General features: G+C 38.5%; 1 protein-coding gene across 1 annotated transcript; it reads left to right on the top strand.

The window, feature by feature from the left end:
- Nucleotides 1-1,828: 1,828 nt before the first annotated feature.
- On the top strand, nt 1,829-10,922 carry LOC103777009 (non-canonical poly(A) RNA polymerase PAPD5-like; the record flags this gene model as incomplete). The annotated part of the gene is made up of 4 exons (XM_008944543.1): nt 1,829-1,952; nt 7,307-7,353; nt 9,692-9,812; nt 10,815-10,922. Coding segments are annotated over 4 exons (400 nt in total), but the record flags the coding sequence as incomplete, so codon positions are not given.
- Nucleotides 10,923-12,701: the final 1,779 nt, after the last annotated feature.

Below are 12,701 nucleotides of genomic sequence, written 5' to 3'. Positions count from 1 at the left end.
AGGCAGTGGTGGTTTGGAAGGTACATGTTAACCTCAGGTTGTAAGCTTTCAAGGAAAAGCAAGAAAGCAGCCGTAGGAGGACATAAGAAATTTCCTAGCAATGTCAAAATAAATGCTAAACCCAGCATTTATTGGTATGAATGTTGCAGCTGCATTGTGCAGAACATTCTTGTGGCACCTGAGATGATGTGTGTCATCAGGGCTTGGTGCCAGTGTGGCGGTAAGGCGGGGACAGGAGTGAGATGGCACCTTGCATTTTTGTAGATCTTTCAGGAAGGTTGTTTTATTTTAGTTTAAGCATTTGAAAGGCTCACTCTGTAGGTGTCAAAGCAGTAGAAGCTTCTCTGGAGGTTGATATAGAAAAACTAAATAAAGCATCTGTCTGGATCTCCCTTCAGAGGAGCTCTGTCAGAGGAGTTTTTCCTCTTTGTGTTTGTTAGCTATAGAGAGCCGTGGTGATGGCCACCACAAGCTGCTAGGCTTTTAGACTATTCCCCTAGCAGTGTGTGGGGAAAATTCCAATAAACGCTCCGTGAAAAGTAATGTAAATATTTCATTCCTCTGTCTCTTCGAGAAAGAAGCTTGTCTTGTTCATAATGCTGCAGTACTGAGGGACATAATGCAGATGGTTTGAGTTCTGTCCTTACCCTGACTCTGCTAAATATGACTTTCAGATATTTTTGTCTGTTTTGTTGACAGCTGTATAATAATGATACCTGTCTAATAACTTGCAGTTATTAACATTTGATTTACTTAAGTGTTTGTGCAGTAGGGAAACATTAGATTCCACATCTTATCTAAGGGCTGACTCAATAAATTGTTCTCTTCTGATGGCATTTCAGAGCTTTAAGGAGAGATGCAGTTGTAACTGGTAACTAGAAACAATACACTTTTAAAAAATAACTAACTATTACGGTAATGGTCATTACAGGAAACAAATGAAATTAATTTAGCTACTCTGGCTGGAATTAAAGGGTTTTGTCTGTTTTTTTTAAAATACATTGTTAGTCAAGACAATGGTGTGTTTATGGTATTACAGAAATATAGAAATCTGTGGCACTGTGTGAAGACATTTTTATTTCAGCCCTAATCACAGGCAATCTAAACATTACTGACTGACTGTAAGAAGCACAAGTAATATGGTAAACTGTCAAATATCTGGGTTAACTGTTGGTCAGTCACTTGTTCTTCTGAGCCGCTGCTGCTGCATGTGTACTTCTCATACTTCTCATCTCCTTAAGGAGAGTGCATATTTAGTTTACACGTTTTCTCTAAGCAGTAAAAGAAGTGGTTTTTCTGGCTCTAGTACCGGCACAGTTGCTATCAGTTCTTTAAGAGCTTGGTACTGAGCGCAGACTGATGCCTGAAACTCCCTCACTGGTGCCAAGGGTCTGACTGGGAAGCGTTGGCTGAAAAGAGCCTGTTCAGATTTTTGTGAAGTGTGTACTCTGAGCTTACAGCTGTGTTCATAGCTGAAGGCTGAACCCTTTCTGAGTTACACTGGCATTAAAATACAGAGTCTAACTTTCAATGGGAATTGAAGATGCTTGTATTTAGATTTACTTCCACACTTTTAGCAAATGCAGTGCAAAATCGATCTGTGGCATAAGAAAATTAGTACAAAACTCAACATTGCTAAGTGTTATGAGTCTGGATTTTTTTTTTTTTAATTACGTGCTTCTCTGAAACCTCCCGTTAACTAAATAGGTAACTAGAAGCTGAAAAAGTGTGTTTGATTAGAGTGGTTGCGATGTCATTGTCCTGTGGGTTTTTTCCCTGACTTTTGGTTCTTTTTTTTATTTTATTTTTTTCTCCCTTTCTTTCTTAGTCTTCATGAAGAAATCATTGACTTTTATAAGTATATGTCTCCCAGACCTGAAGAGGAAAGAATGCGGATGGAAGTGGTGAACAGGATAGAAAATGTTATAAAAGAGCTCTGGCCTAACGCAGATGTGAGTATGACTGTTCTATTTGTTAATATATAAAAGGAACATATTGTGCCTGGTAACTTTGTGAAATATTGAATAATGGAAATACTGTTTTATTTTTCCATATTAAAAAGCCCAAAAGGATTTCTGATCAAATGAGAGAGATGATCTTTAATTTCTAGATAATACAGGTCAACTTTTGCTATCACAGGAACAAAGATAAACTACACCTACTGTAGTCAAAGAAAGAGCGAAAGGTGTAGCAACATTTTGTCTCATTAATATTTATTTCCTAAGATTAATGGGAACATACCAGGTATACATGCATGCTTGTAAAGTGTTGTGTTAAAAACCAAAACAATACAAAACTGAAACTCCTAGCTTCACTAGTGAAAGGGCTTCTAGTCCAAAGACCTATGGTCTTGAATAAGTCTATTAAGGTGGGATGCCCACAATGCCACATTACGTAGACTGTGCTAATTTTAATGGGTAGTTAACCTAAACTGGCATATCTTACAAATTTAATGAACCTGCTGTTTGTACAAAAACAAACAAGTCTGTAGATCTGTATATTGAGTTTAAAATCTGGGATGCCTCTTTCCACTGAAAGAGGCTTCTACCTAGTACTTCATTCAGTTGAAACAGGAGTTTCTCCTCTGCAGAGCTGTGTTTGTTTTTTTTTTTTTTTTAATAAAGGTTGGATTAAAGAGAAACCAGAGAATTTGCTTTTACAATTCAAGATGGTTTTTTGGGGAGACAGTTGGATTTTTAGCATAATTGGTTCTACTTTAATTGTATTCCTATATTAATATGGTGTTCATTTCCAGAGTGCAGCTTTTTAGCTGTAGTCGTCTATCTGTAGAGAACAGTAGCTGAAAATAAAGACTTATTAGCCAGAATAGCAGACCAAATTCAGGCAGCAGCATCTTTAGCGTAAGGAATACTTTTTGATCCCAGCACAGTAAAGGATAGTGTTTTGACATGAGTGACTTAAACCCGCTGTTCATTTCAGATCTTAACCTGGTTTTTGGAATGTGTTTTTAGAAATTGGCAGAACAGTATAGAAGATGAATTCTAGATAAGCCATATGTGTATGGTGTGTGGTTTTGTGTGTAGAATATACTTATATTTTCAAGGTGGTCCATGTGGTTATGGGCAACCTCTTAGTGATGTATAGTATGGAAGCAGCACTCTCCACTCAGTGGTAGCCACCTTGGCAGAGTTGCAGGGAAATGGTAGAGTCTGTACTACAAGCGTCCAGTAGTTTTCTCTTTGAGCAAGTCAGTAAAGCTTTCCGATGGAAATGTGAGGCTCTTCAGCGTACCTCACAGGTGTTGCACAGCTCACCTCTGACCCCGTGAAGCACTGTGGCAGACCCTAATCTGGGGCAGGAGTAGCGAGCTGCCGGCCTGGCAGGCCGTAGTGTGAGAAACAGCGCTGTCTGTGGTGCGCCCTGCCAGGGCCGGGTAGTAGGGCTGCCACCACAACAGCCGAGTGCTTCGGCCTGCAGAAAGCACTGCTGTCTCCTCGGCAAGCTTGTGTGCTGCAGACCTAACGGGTGTAATGGGGTGAATGGATTGACTACCAGGGCCTCTTCCTAACAGTTTGAATGAGGTACAAGAGCTTAGTGCTTCCAGAGATTCTCTGTTTGTAGGACAGACGTAATCTGTAAAAGCTAGGTCTTTTGTGTGAAAAATAATCTTTATTTATCTACATATTTCTTTGGGGCCTTGAGAAAATAGCTTTTCTTTAAGCTACCAAAACTGAGTTTTTTAGCCACCATCTGTTTAAGAAGGCAAAGCAAATTACAAGCCCTGCCAGAAGTGGCAGCTGACCACTGGGCTTAGCTGTAACGTGACTGAGAGGAATCACACACCGTGAAGTTGAGAACTGAAGTTCACTTTTCAACTAGTGCCAGTTAAAACTGCTATGACTGTCTTTGCAGTTCTTGAAAGTGTTAGAGAGCAAGAGAGTGTGCCAGTTCCTTTTTCTCAAGTCAGTAACTGCTCTTGAAAGCCTAACTCTGCATTTTGTCTGCTGTTATTATGTCAGGGAAGAATTCTTCTCTTGTATGCCTTTCTGTTCTCTAGAAGCCACAAGGGAACTGAATGGTGACAGCAGCATGCCAGGTTATAACCTGGAAATCACTATAATGTTATTTCTCCAATACTTACTTTACAGATCTGCTTGGGAAGTGAACTGCTGGACTCGACTGTTCAACTTTGACAGTCTTCTGTTGTAATTTTTCAGTTATTTGAGTTAATTACTAACCTTCTGGAAATCTATGTTGGTTTAGCTACTTGTAAGACTTAAGTTTTGAGTACATGCTCTGACACGGTGGAGTGTTATCTAGTCCAATGTCCTCAGCTTTAGCTGTAGTGTAAAGCGATAAGTTAATGTTTAAGCTGTTCATTTTGAGTCATAGATGCAGTGAAACCAGCTAAAATAAACTTTTAAGTTAAACATGCACATTTAGTTTGTAGTTGCTCACTAAACACATAGGTAGGACATAGTTTCTACAGATCAGATACCAAGAAAAGAAAAGTCAGGCGTCATGAATCTAAATGTATAGAGAGTGTGCAGAATGTGTCCATGCACATACTTTTTTTCTTTCCTGTTCCACTTAGGAAAAGGCTGAAAAAGCAGATGGATGGGGGGGTAAAACTAGTTATCCTAAATGGTTACTTTATTTATAGAAGTTAGCAATTGTGTCATTTGCGCTCTTACTCGGAGGAATGTGCTTAGAAGGAAACATTCCTAGTAAGTGAGAACTGTTCTTGGCATCAGCAAGGCTCTGACCATAAGAAAGGCTTTAATTACACTGAAACTGAAAAACCCAAAATATTAAATGAAAACTTTTAAAGACAAATTTTTTTGACCAGTTGAATATGAAAATTTGAATATTGAACAAATAAGTACTTAGACAATAGAAGTTAGGATACGTTTGTAATAATGTTCTCAGCTTCAGTATTATGTGGCCTCATAGATCTGAAAAGAGATAATATTGCGTACTTAATGACCTTCAGTTGTGAAAATACTATGGTTTGGAATGGAAATAGAAAGGTGAACTCTATTATAGATTGGCAGACTTCAGAAAATTCTACTTAATTTACTAATCTACTTTACTTAAAGAAAAGGAAATTTAAATTGGCTGCAGATTGTTGTGTTTTGTCTTGTTTTGTTTTGATGGGGGGATTTCAGTAGCAAGGACTTTCCAAGCTCTTGTGGATTTCCAAGTTCTGTTGTGCACAGTGAGGACATAATTGGACACATACCATAATTAACACTCCTTCAGGAACATTGGGATTTAATATGAACAAGTTTGCAGAAATGTATGATAAATAGTAACAATAACATACAAGAGCAGGAGGAGCCCATTACAGTGTTGTGAAGTCTTAAGTTATCTTACGAATGCAAAGACATCTCTCTGTCCACATAGCATGAAAACATAATTGGCAGTGTTGACACACCACGAAAGTGAACGCCTATGCCTCTCAAGCTGTAGCAGCGTCCTGTATTTCACAGAATCACAAGATCACATAATGTTAAGGGTTGGAAAGCACCTCGAGAGTGTCTAGTCCAACCCGCCTGCCAGAGCAGGACCACCTAGAGCAGGTGACATAAAACCCGCCTTGACACTTCCTAAATGTCTCCAGAGAAGGAGACTCCACAGCCTTTCTGGGCAGCCTGCTCCAGTGCTCTGGAACATGAAAAGCATTTGGAATGCTTTAAATATGTACATGGCTACAGAGCTTCAACAGTTAAAATTCCGATTCTGTGGTAAATCAAGGTCCTTTAAAACTTATGTTCCTATTTTCCCACTCTTCCTCTCCCATCTTACCGGATTTTATGAGAGACGGATTGAAGTGTGGGTGTCCATTGTAATAATTCAGTGTTTCTCATACTCCAAATTATTGTACAACAGCAGATGTTGCCTCATTCCTTTTGATAAAGGTCATATATGTTGTATCAGTAAGTTTATGAATACTTTCAGGGTTGTTTATACAATAAAGTCTCTCTTTGCTGTTCAGCTGAACACTCTGTTTTGTTTGATAATGCAAAAGCACATTTAGGATTTTTCTAAAGCCATCAGTGGTTGCTTTATTGTGCAAAAGCACTTTTCAGTTGTTTTTAGTGGCCAAATAAATCCTGAACCCAGACAGTTTCACAGAGGATGCTTTTATTAATATCCTGGATTTAAAATAGTGAAATAATTATTATTACATTCTTAGCTTTGTGATGCCTTTATGCTTTTGTCAAGATGTAGTACAATATTGATGCTAGTTCTGTGGCACCTCTTGTAGTCTTTTCTAGTTTGAGAAGTTACGAACTTTCAACAGTAATTTTACTGCATGTGCTTTTTGTTGGAGGTGGGAGTGAGGGGGTAAAAAGAGTCAAGTGATAATAAAATAATCAAGAGGGAGCACTCATAGTGCTTCCTAGTCTACTAAAGTATCAAGACACTTGCTTGCAAAACATCATCTCTTCTTGTCTACCAATTTTTCTTACCCCGAAATGGAAAAACGTTATACAAATATAAAATACAAAATACTTGACAAGCAATCAGGCTTATGTATGAGACTCATAAAAATATGCAAGTCTGTAAGGTAGCTACAGAAGACACATCAGAAGACTCTGTGGTTGCAAATTAGTCCAAGTATGTAGATATGTTTACTCTGAAGTCTCACCCGTCCCCACTGTGAGACCCAGCACATGAGTCCAACGGCCCTGCGAGGCTTGGCAAAGTTAATGAGAATGTGGTTTTGGACAGCCTACAATGGAAACCTGATTATTTAAACCTCCAGTGCTAGTAAAACTCCAGCATAATAAACTATATCTGTGAGATGTGAAACTTCCTGAAATTTTCTTTGGTTGTTGTTTAAGCAGGAGTAAATGGATCATAATATTTTTTTTTTTTAAGCATGCAAAGCAGTGGAAATGTATTAAACTTAGAATACATGTTTATAAACTGAAGGGTATACTTCGAGATATGAAAGCAAAAATAAATTGAACTCATACTGGGCTTTTTTTTGTGTTCTGTCATTCTTAAGTGTCTTAAAGTCTTTTGGGTTATGGGGTTTTCCCAAATTTGGTCATGGTGAACGGTCTTACATTACAAAGAAGGTTTTGTAATAGAAAAGTCAAAGTTATTAATGTTTTGTGGGTAACAACAATGAAGATTAGCCTATTTATACTACACTGAAGATGTGAATGCCTTAACACAAAGGAGTAGTTCTGTTCAGAATGTGCCTGTTAGCAATACCAAAGTCTGCCAATGGAGGGTAGCAATAACCAGCCTTTACAAGCAACTTAATAGAACTTGTTGCTCTTCTGAAACCGAAAATTTGTGTTTTATGTATCCTGTTCTTGTGTTCCAGGTGCAGATATTTGGGAGTTTTAAAACTGGTTTATATTTACCTACAAGGTTAGTAATTTTTCAGTGTATATTCCATATGAGAGAAAAGATAGTCTGTTGAACCTGTACCACTGTAGTGATTCCTCTCAACTCCCAACACCCGTGCTACTTGTGTGTATTCTTGTTATAGTAAGAAAGTATTAAACTATTAGTACTCTGCAAAGGGTACAGAAATATCATATTAAGACTACTAACTGTAATACGTGTGTCTGTGTAGATTTTTGCACATATTGATTAAAGTTCTGAATTACCATGATGTCAAAAAAGGCTTATTTTGTGATTTGGCTTCATTAAATGTCTGAACCAACATAAGAGGTTGGGTAAATTTTGTCTCCACTGACAAGAAAAATTATTACATAGAGAACTGTGTAGTTTTTTTTCCTTTCGGTCTTTTATGAAATCTCTACAATAGTCAGCATCTACATTTTCCAAATTTTTTACTGGTTTTCATGAAGAAAAGTCATTATACATTTAAATAGCATTAGCGCATTTAAAGACATAAACATTTAAATAGCATAAGTCTGAGTTTAACACTTGAATTGAGTTCTGTACTTTGGGAACATGAGGAATTAATGGCTGGGACTGGCTGCAGGTGATGGATGCCCAAGTTGTCGTTTCATCTCGTTTTGAAAAAGAATCTATCTGGCAGATGCTGTAGTATCTGCTTTAGTTTAAGGAGTTGTAGACAAGCTGAATTGCTCCGTTTCTGTGTGGAAAGTCAAAAGCAAGGTGTACAAATAAGTAGTGTTTTCATGTATTGGTAATCAATACGCTGTTGCCTTCTATCAGAGCTTCCCTTTGCCCCAGGTTTTCCCTACCTGCCAGTAACTGTATAGCTAGTTTAGATTTCAGGTTCTGGGATTCAGAAAGACCTGTATAGTGTGTTTTTAATTCTATTACTCCATCTTAGAATTTGCCTAATTCTTATTTCTCAGAGTGACAACAGAGCTGCTTTTTCTCTCTTGGTGTGCAACAGAAAAATGTCTTCTATTGTTAACTGTCAGCAGCAGTAGTGTGTTTAACACTAATTTAGTTTCACAGAGAAGTGTCCAGCAGCATTTCCTGCTCTCCAAGCAGGTTTTGAACATAGTTTTCTGAAGCTGGCTGAGTGCTGCCTGTCCTTGTCAGCTGAATGGTATGCAGCTGAACTGCTGCTGAACTTGCTGCTGCCGATGCTGCTTGTCGGCAAGAGGTAGCACATCTAGTGCAGATGTGGCTTCTTTGAAATTGTTAAAGCAGTGGTATTTGTCAGTAAGCAGACCTGCTGAATCTACTGGGGTTGTGTGTGTGCACAAGTATTCCTAAATTCCCACCTAAAAATTTTGTTTTGGTGTTCTCTCTTACGATATTTTCCATATCAGTGAAGTAGTCTGCTAGTGTAGCTGTAGGGGTATATGCTCACCTCCTTTGTGTTCCCAACCAAACAGGAGAAATCAAAGGAGGAGCTGGGGAGCAAAGAGGAAAAACCTCAGGATCTCATGGTAGCCTTCACTGGTTTCATTTTGGACACCAGTCACCTTCTGAATTTGAATTTAGGCATTGAATTAGAGTGTCAGCTCCCTGTGTTATCAAATGAATGTGTTTATGCATAGGGAGGAAATGTAGTGGGGTGGAGACACCTCTTCAAAGAGCTGAGTTAATGAGTGGACTTACGTAGATGTTTGATTTTATTTAGCAGCTTGTTGCTTTGTGAAGTCAAAGTTGCCAGATTTTCCTTTCTCCATCTCTGCTCCCTATTTTTAACACTACAGGACAGCTGTTTACCATGTGCCCACTATGAGATGCAAAGGGGCAGAAAATAACCTCAGGATGTTTTGGGGTACTTTTAACAGATGGAAGTGGAGTTGGTTTGTGCCATGCCCCTTAATATGTTGAATTGAATTGCTGTGGATCAGACAAACAGCAGACCTAGTGCAAAGGAGGAGACAGGGCCATCGTTTTGGTAGTAGAGGATGAGGACCAGGACCTTTCCCTTTCAGTGACAGGCTGTTAAATTTGCATTACTGATTAATACTACCCAAAGGTGGTGATTCACAAGTTAATTTTTTGCTCCGAATCACTCGGAGAAGCTGATCCTCCTCTGCTGCCAGTGTGGCCTGAGGAAACTAATCTCGGGCTTTGCAGCCCCGTTGATTTGTGTGTCTCTGTCCCCTCCTCTTAGACGTTCTGTATTTCCCTAAGTGTAATAGTTCATCTCCACCCCTTTCCTCAGAAAAGTAAGAATAAATTATTTGGTGAAGTTACATTCTGTCAGATTTATTCTAGTTACATGTGGATATCAGCTGTTTATCTTTTAAGTATATTGGTCTCTTAATTTAAACAAATGTCTATTTTCTTTCCATTTCAGTGATATTGACTTAGTTGTGTTTGGAAAATGGGAGACGTTACCTCTTTGGACCCTGGAAGAAGCTCTTAGAAAGCACAATGTAGCAGATGAAAACTCAGTAAAAGTTTTAGATAAAGCAACTGTAAGTGTGGGGGAAGAGGGTATTTCCTTGTTCTAAGCTGATTTCTAAGCAATGAAAGATCTTGGTTAAAAGGACGAATTTTCATAACCAGAAACTATTTCATATGTAAACTTGAAGTAAACCAATATAACCTTTTTATTTAGTACGTTTTTTGTTACTGGCAAAATAATTGATAGTGTTCGAACAGAAACATTTCTTCTGTTGGGAAAATCATCTGATTTTCCATACTGCACACCATGCACTTGCTTTTAATTGAGACTATAGTCATCATTGTGAATTCATGGGATTAGATTTGTCAATTTCTGCACTGACTTTGTACATAAGGAAATTTTCTTTTTTCTTATGGCCAATAGGCAACACATTTTCATGTAGAATTAGTGAGTACAGCCTTGTATAAATATGCAAGGGTATGTTATATACAGGGTAGAATTAGTTCCATATAACTTCCTGTTTTTTGCTAGTTGTAAGAATATACAGAGTGCTGGGGTTTAAACAGGTATCTAATTGATGGCTGTTGTTAGGTGGAGATATGTCGCAGTACACTCAATGTCTTGTGCTTCTTGTTCGAAGATAATTTTGATGAGGAGTCAATGGCCTGCAATGACAGTAGGGAGTCTTTTCTGAAGAGTATCTATCCTCTGTTGCCATTTACCTTTATTTCTTAGGCGTTTGTCTCCCTCTGGTGTTTGCTTTTCCCACTAGAACTATGTCTGCACCAGGAACTGGCTAAAAACAGTTTCAAATCACTTTGAAGATGAAGTGTTAAATTCTGTTAAAACAGGCTAGTAAATTGAAAATAGCATTTATGAGTTAGAAAAGCAAAGTTCATGTAAACAGATTGGCAAGGAGAGTGACTTCATAAGTAAACATGAGTCCTGTTTTCTCCATCTACCTCCTCTCTACAGCTTTATAAAATGCTTTAGTTTTACCTGTATGCATAAGTACGAATGAAACCAAATGTCTTGGAAATCTGTATTGACTTAATTTGTCTTTCTTTTGCAGGTACCTATTATTAAACTGACAGATTCCTTCACTGAAGTAAAAGTTGATATAAGCTTTAATGTACAGAATGGGGTTAAAGCAGCCCAGCTCATCAAAGATTTTATCAAGGTTAGGCAACACTAATAGAACTACAGAGCTGAGTATTTGATGACTTAATTTGATCTTCTCTTTTCCTTTGACTGCATCCTTACTAGAGCTATGCTTTCACTTTCATGTTACGTTCTTGTTGTCTGATACATGTGTGACATTCTTAGGTTTTATATATATTACCCTAAAAGGCATAAGGATAGTAAAATTTACATAGTAAGTATGGAGAAGCTATAACACTACGATGACTAAGGAAAATGCATTAATACCTCTCGCAAATGTTTTGCTTTTCTAACTGTGGTTCCTTGAACTTAAAATTAGTAATAACCACACATTCCTGAGAAAGTAGGAATAGTCTTGTTCTAGATCAAACATTGCTTCAACTTACAAATGCCAATTAAGTAGAATAAATTAAATTTAGTAACTTATGGTTTGGGGAATCACTAATACCTTTATCATAGATACATTACAGTTATTTTTTATTTTAATACATAGGATAATCTTCTTAAGTTTAATGTACTTTTGTATTTAAAGTCTTGAAGTATAATTACACTATTTTCCTTCCCTTTCCCTATCCAGTGCATTGGACAGTCATAGTAAATGTCTCTCACAAAGCAGCAGAAAATTTTTCTTGGCTTTTCGTGTTCTGCATAGGGAGAGGAAGTGCAGTTCAGTCACATTTAAGTGTTTAGATATTGCTGTTCTGCTACTAACTGCTTTGTTTTTTTAACCAAACTAATGGACAGCAGGAGATTCAAAGTATTTTAATAGCTAGATGAGTAAAACTCCCTCAGAAAACTCCATAAATCTGAGTAAAGCAAGTACTTTCAGTCATAGGGGTTAGAAATCATGTACGTATGCTTTACTAATATCGAGTTGCAGAATTCATCTAAATTTTGCAGGGTTTTCAGTTGCTGTTGAGTTGAACGTACAGCCTTCAACTTGTTAATCTTCAGTTCCTTCATGGTTGTTTCGTAGCAAGTATGAAAGCAGCTCAGTTTGCTTCTGCAGTATCTGTTTCTTTAACCTATAGAAAGACACAGGAGAAAGACCTCTGTTCTTAGTTTCAGTAGGATAATCTGAGTTCTTGTCTGCGTAGTCTCATCTGTGTGCTTACATAAACCTTCTGCTTAAGCCTTGTGTAGGTGAGGCCTCTGGCACCCGTGCTCAGAGTAAAAGGGTGGGGTAGGTCCAGAGACCTTTCTTCTCTCAACTTCTTGCTGGTGAAGAGAAGCTGATTCTGTTGGCCAGCCGTTTGCTGCTAAATCATGACTGATAGTTTTGTACCATATTGCTGGGGAGAGAAGGTGCCCAAATTCTCTGTGATAAGACACCTACCTGGAATTTGGTAGCTAACTTCAGCTTTTACATCCTGTGTGTTGTCGCATTGCCTCGCGGTGGATAGGCAGTCTGCGTTTGGTTTTCTGCCACAACACAGCGACTGTGTTTCTGTTACGCTCTGCATGTAAACTTATTTTTAGATAGTCCCTAAAGCCCTGCATGCATGCTGCAAATTGGCTATGTGCTTCTTAATTTGAAGATAGGAGGTAGCCTGAAGGCATTTCTGCGTGCTTCAAAATTAAGCCCAAGAATTGTTAGCATGTTGGTGTTGCCCAGGTTATTTGTAACCCTTTGGAGGCAGCTCTAGCCTTGGGTCAGGGCACGGCAGGAGCGGGCTGTGCCCCCAGGGAGAGAGCAGGAGCGTAGCTGTGTGTAGCCGCCAGGCAGGAGGGTGGTGCCCCGAGCCAAAGAGCAGAGCGGGTCTGCCGGCGGTCGGCGAGCTGGGTCCGGCCGGCGGCT

The sequence above is a fragment of the Merops nubicus genome, unplaced genomic scaffold, assembly GCF_000691845.1.
Source record: "Merops nubicus isolate BGI_N331 unplaced genomic scaffold, ASM69184v1 scaffold40527, whole genome shotgun sequence".
NCBI classification, from domain to species: Eukaryota; Metazoa; Chordata; class Aves; order Coraciiformes; family Meropidae; genus Merops; species Merops nubicus.
The sequence above is the reverse complement of the archived record's forward strand: the minus strand, read 5'-3'. Positions and strand labels throughout refer to the sequence as shown.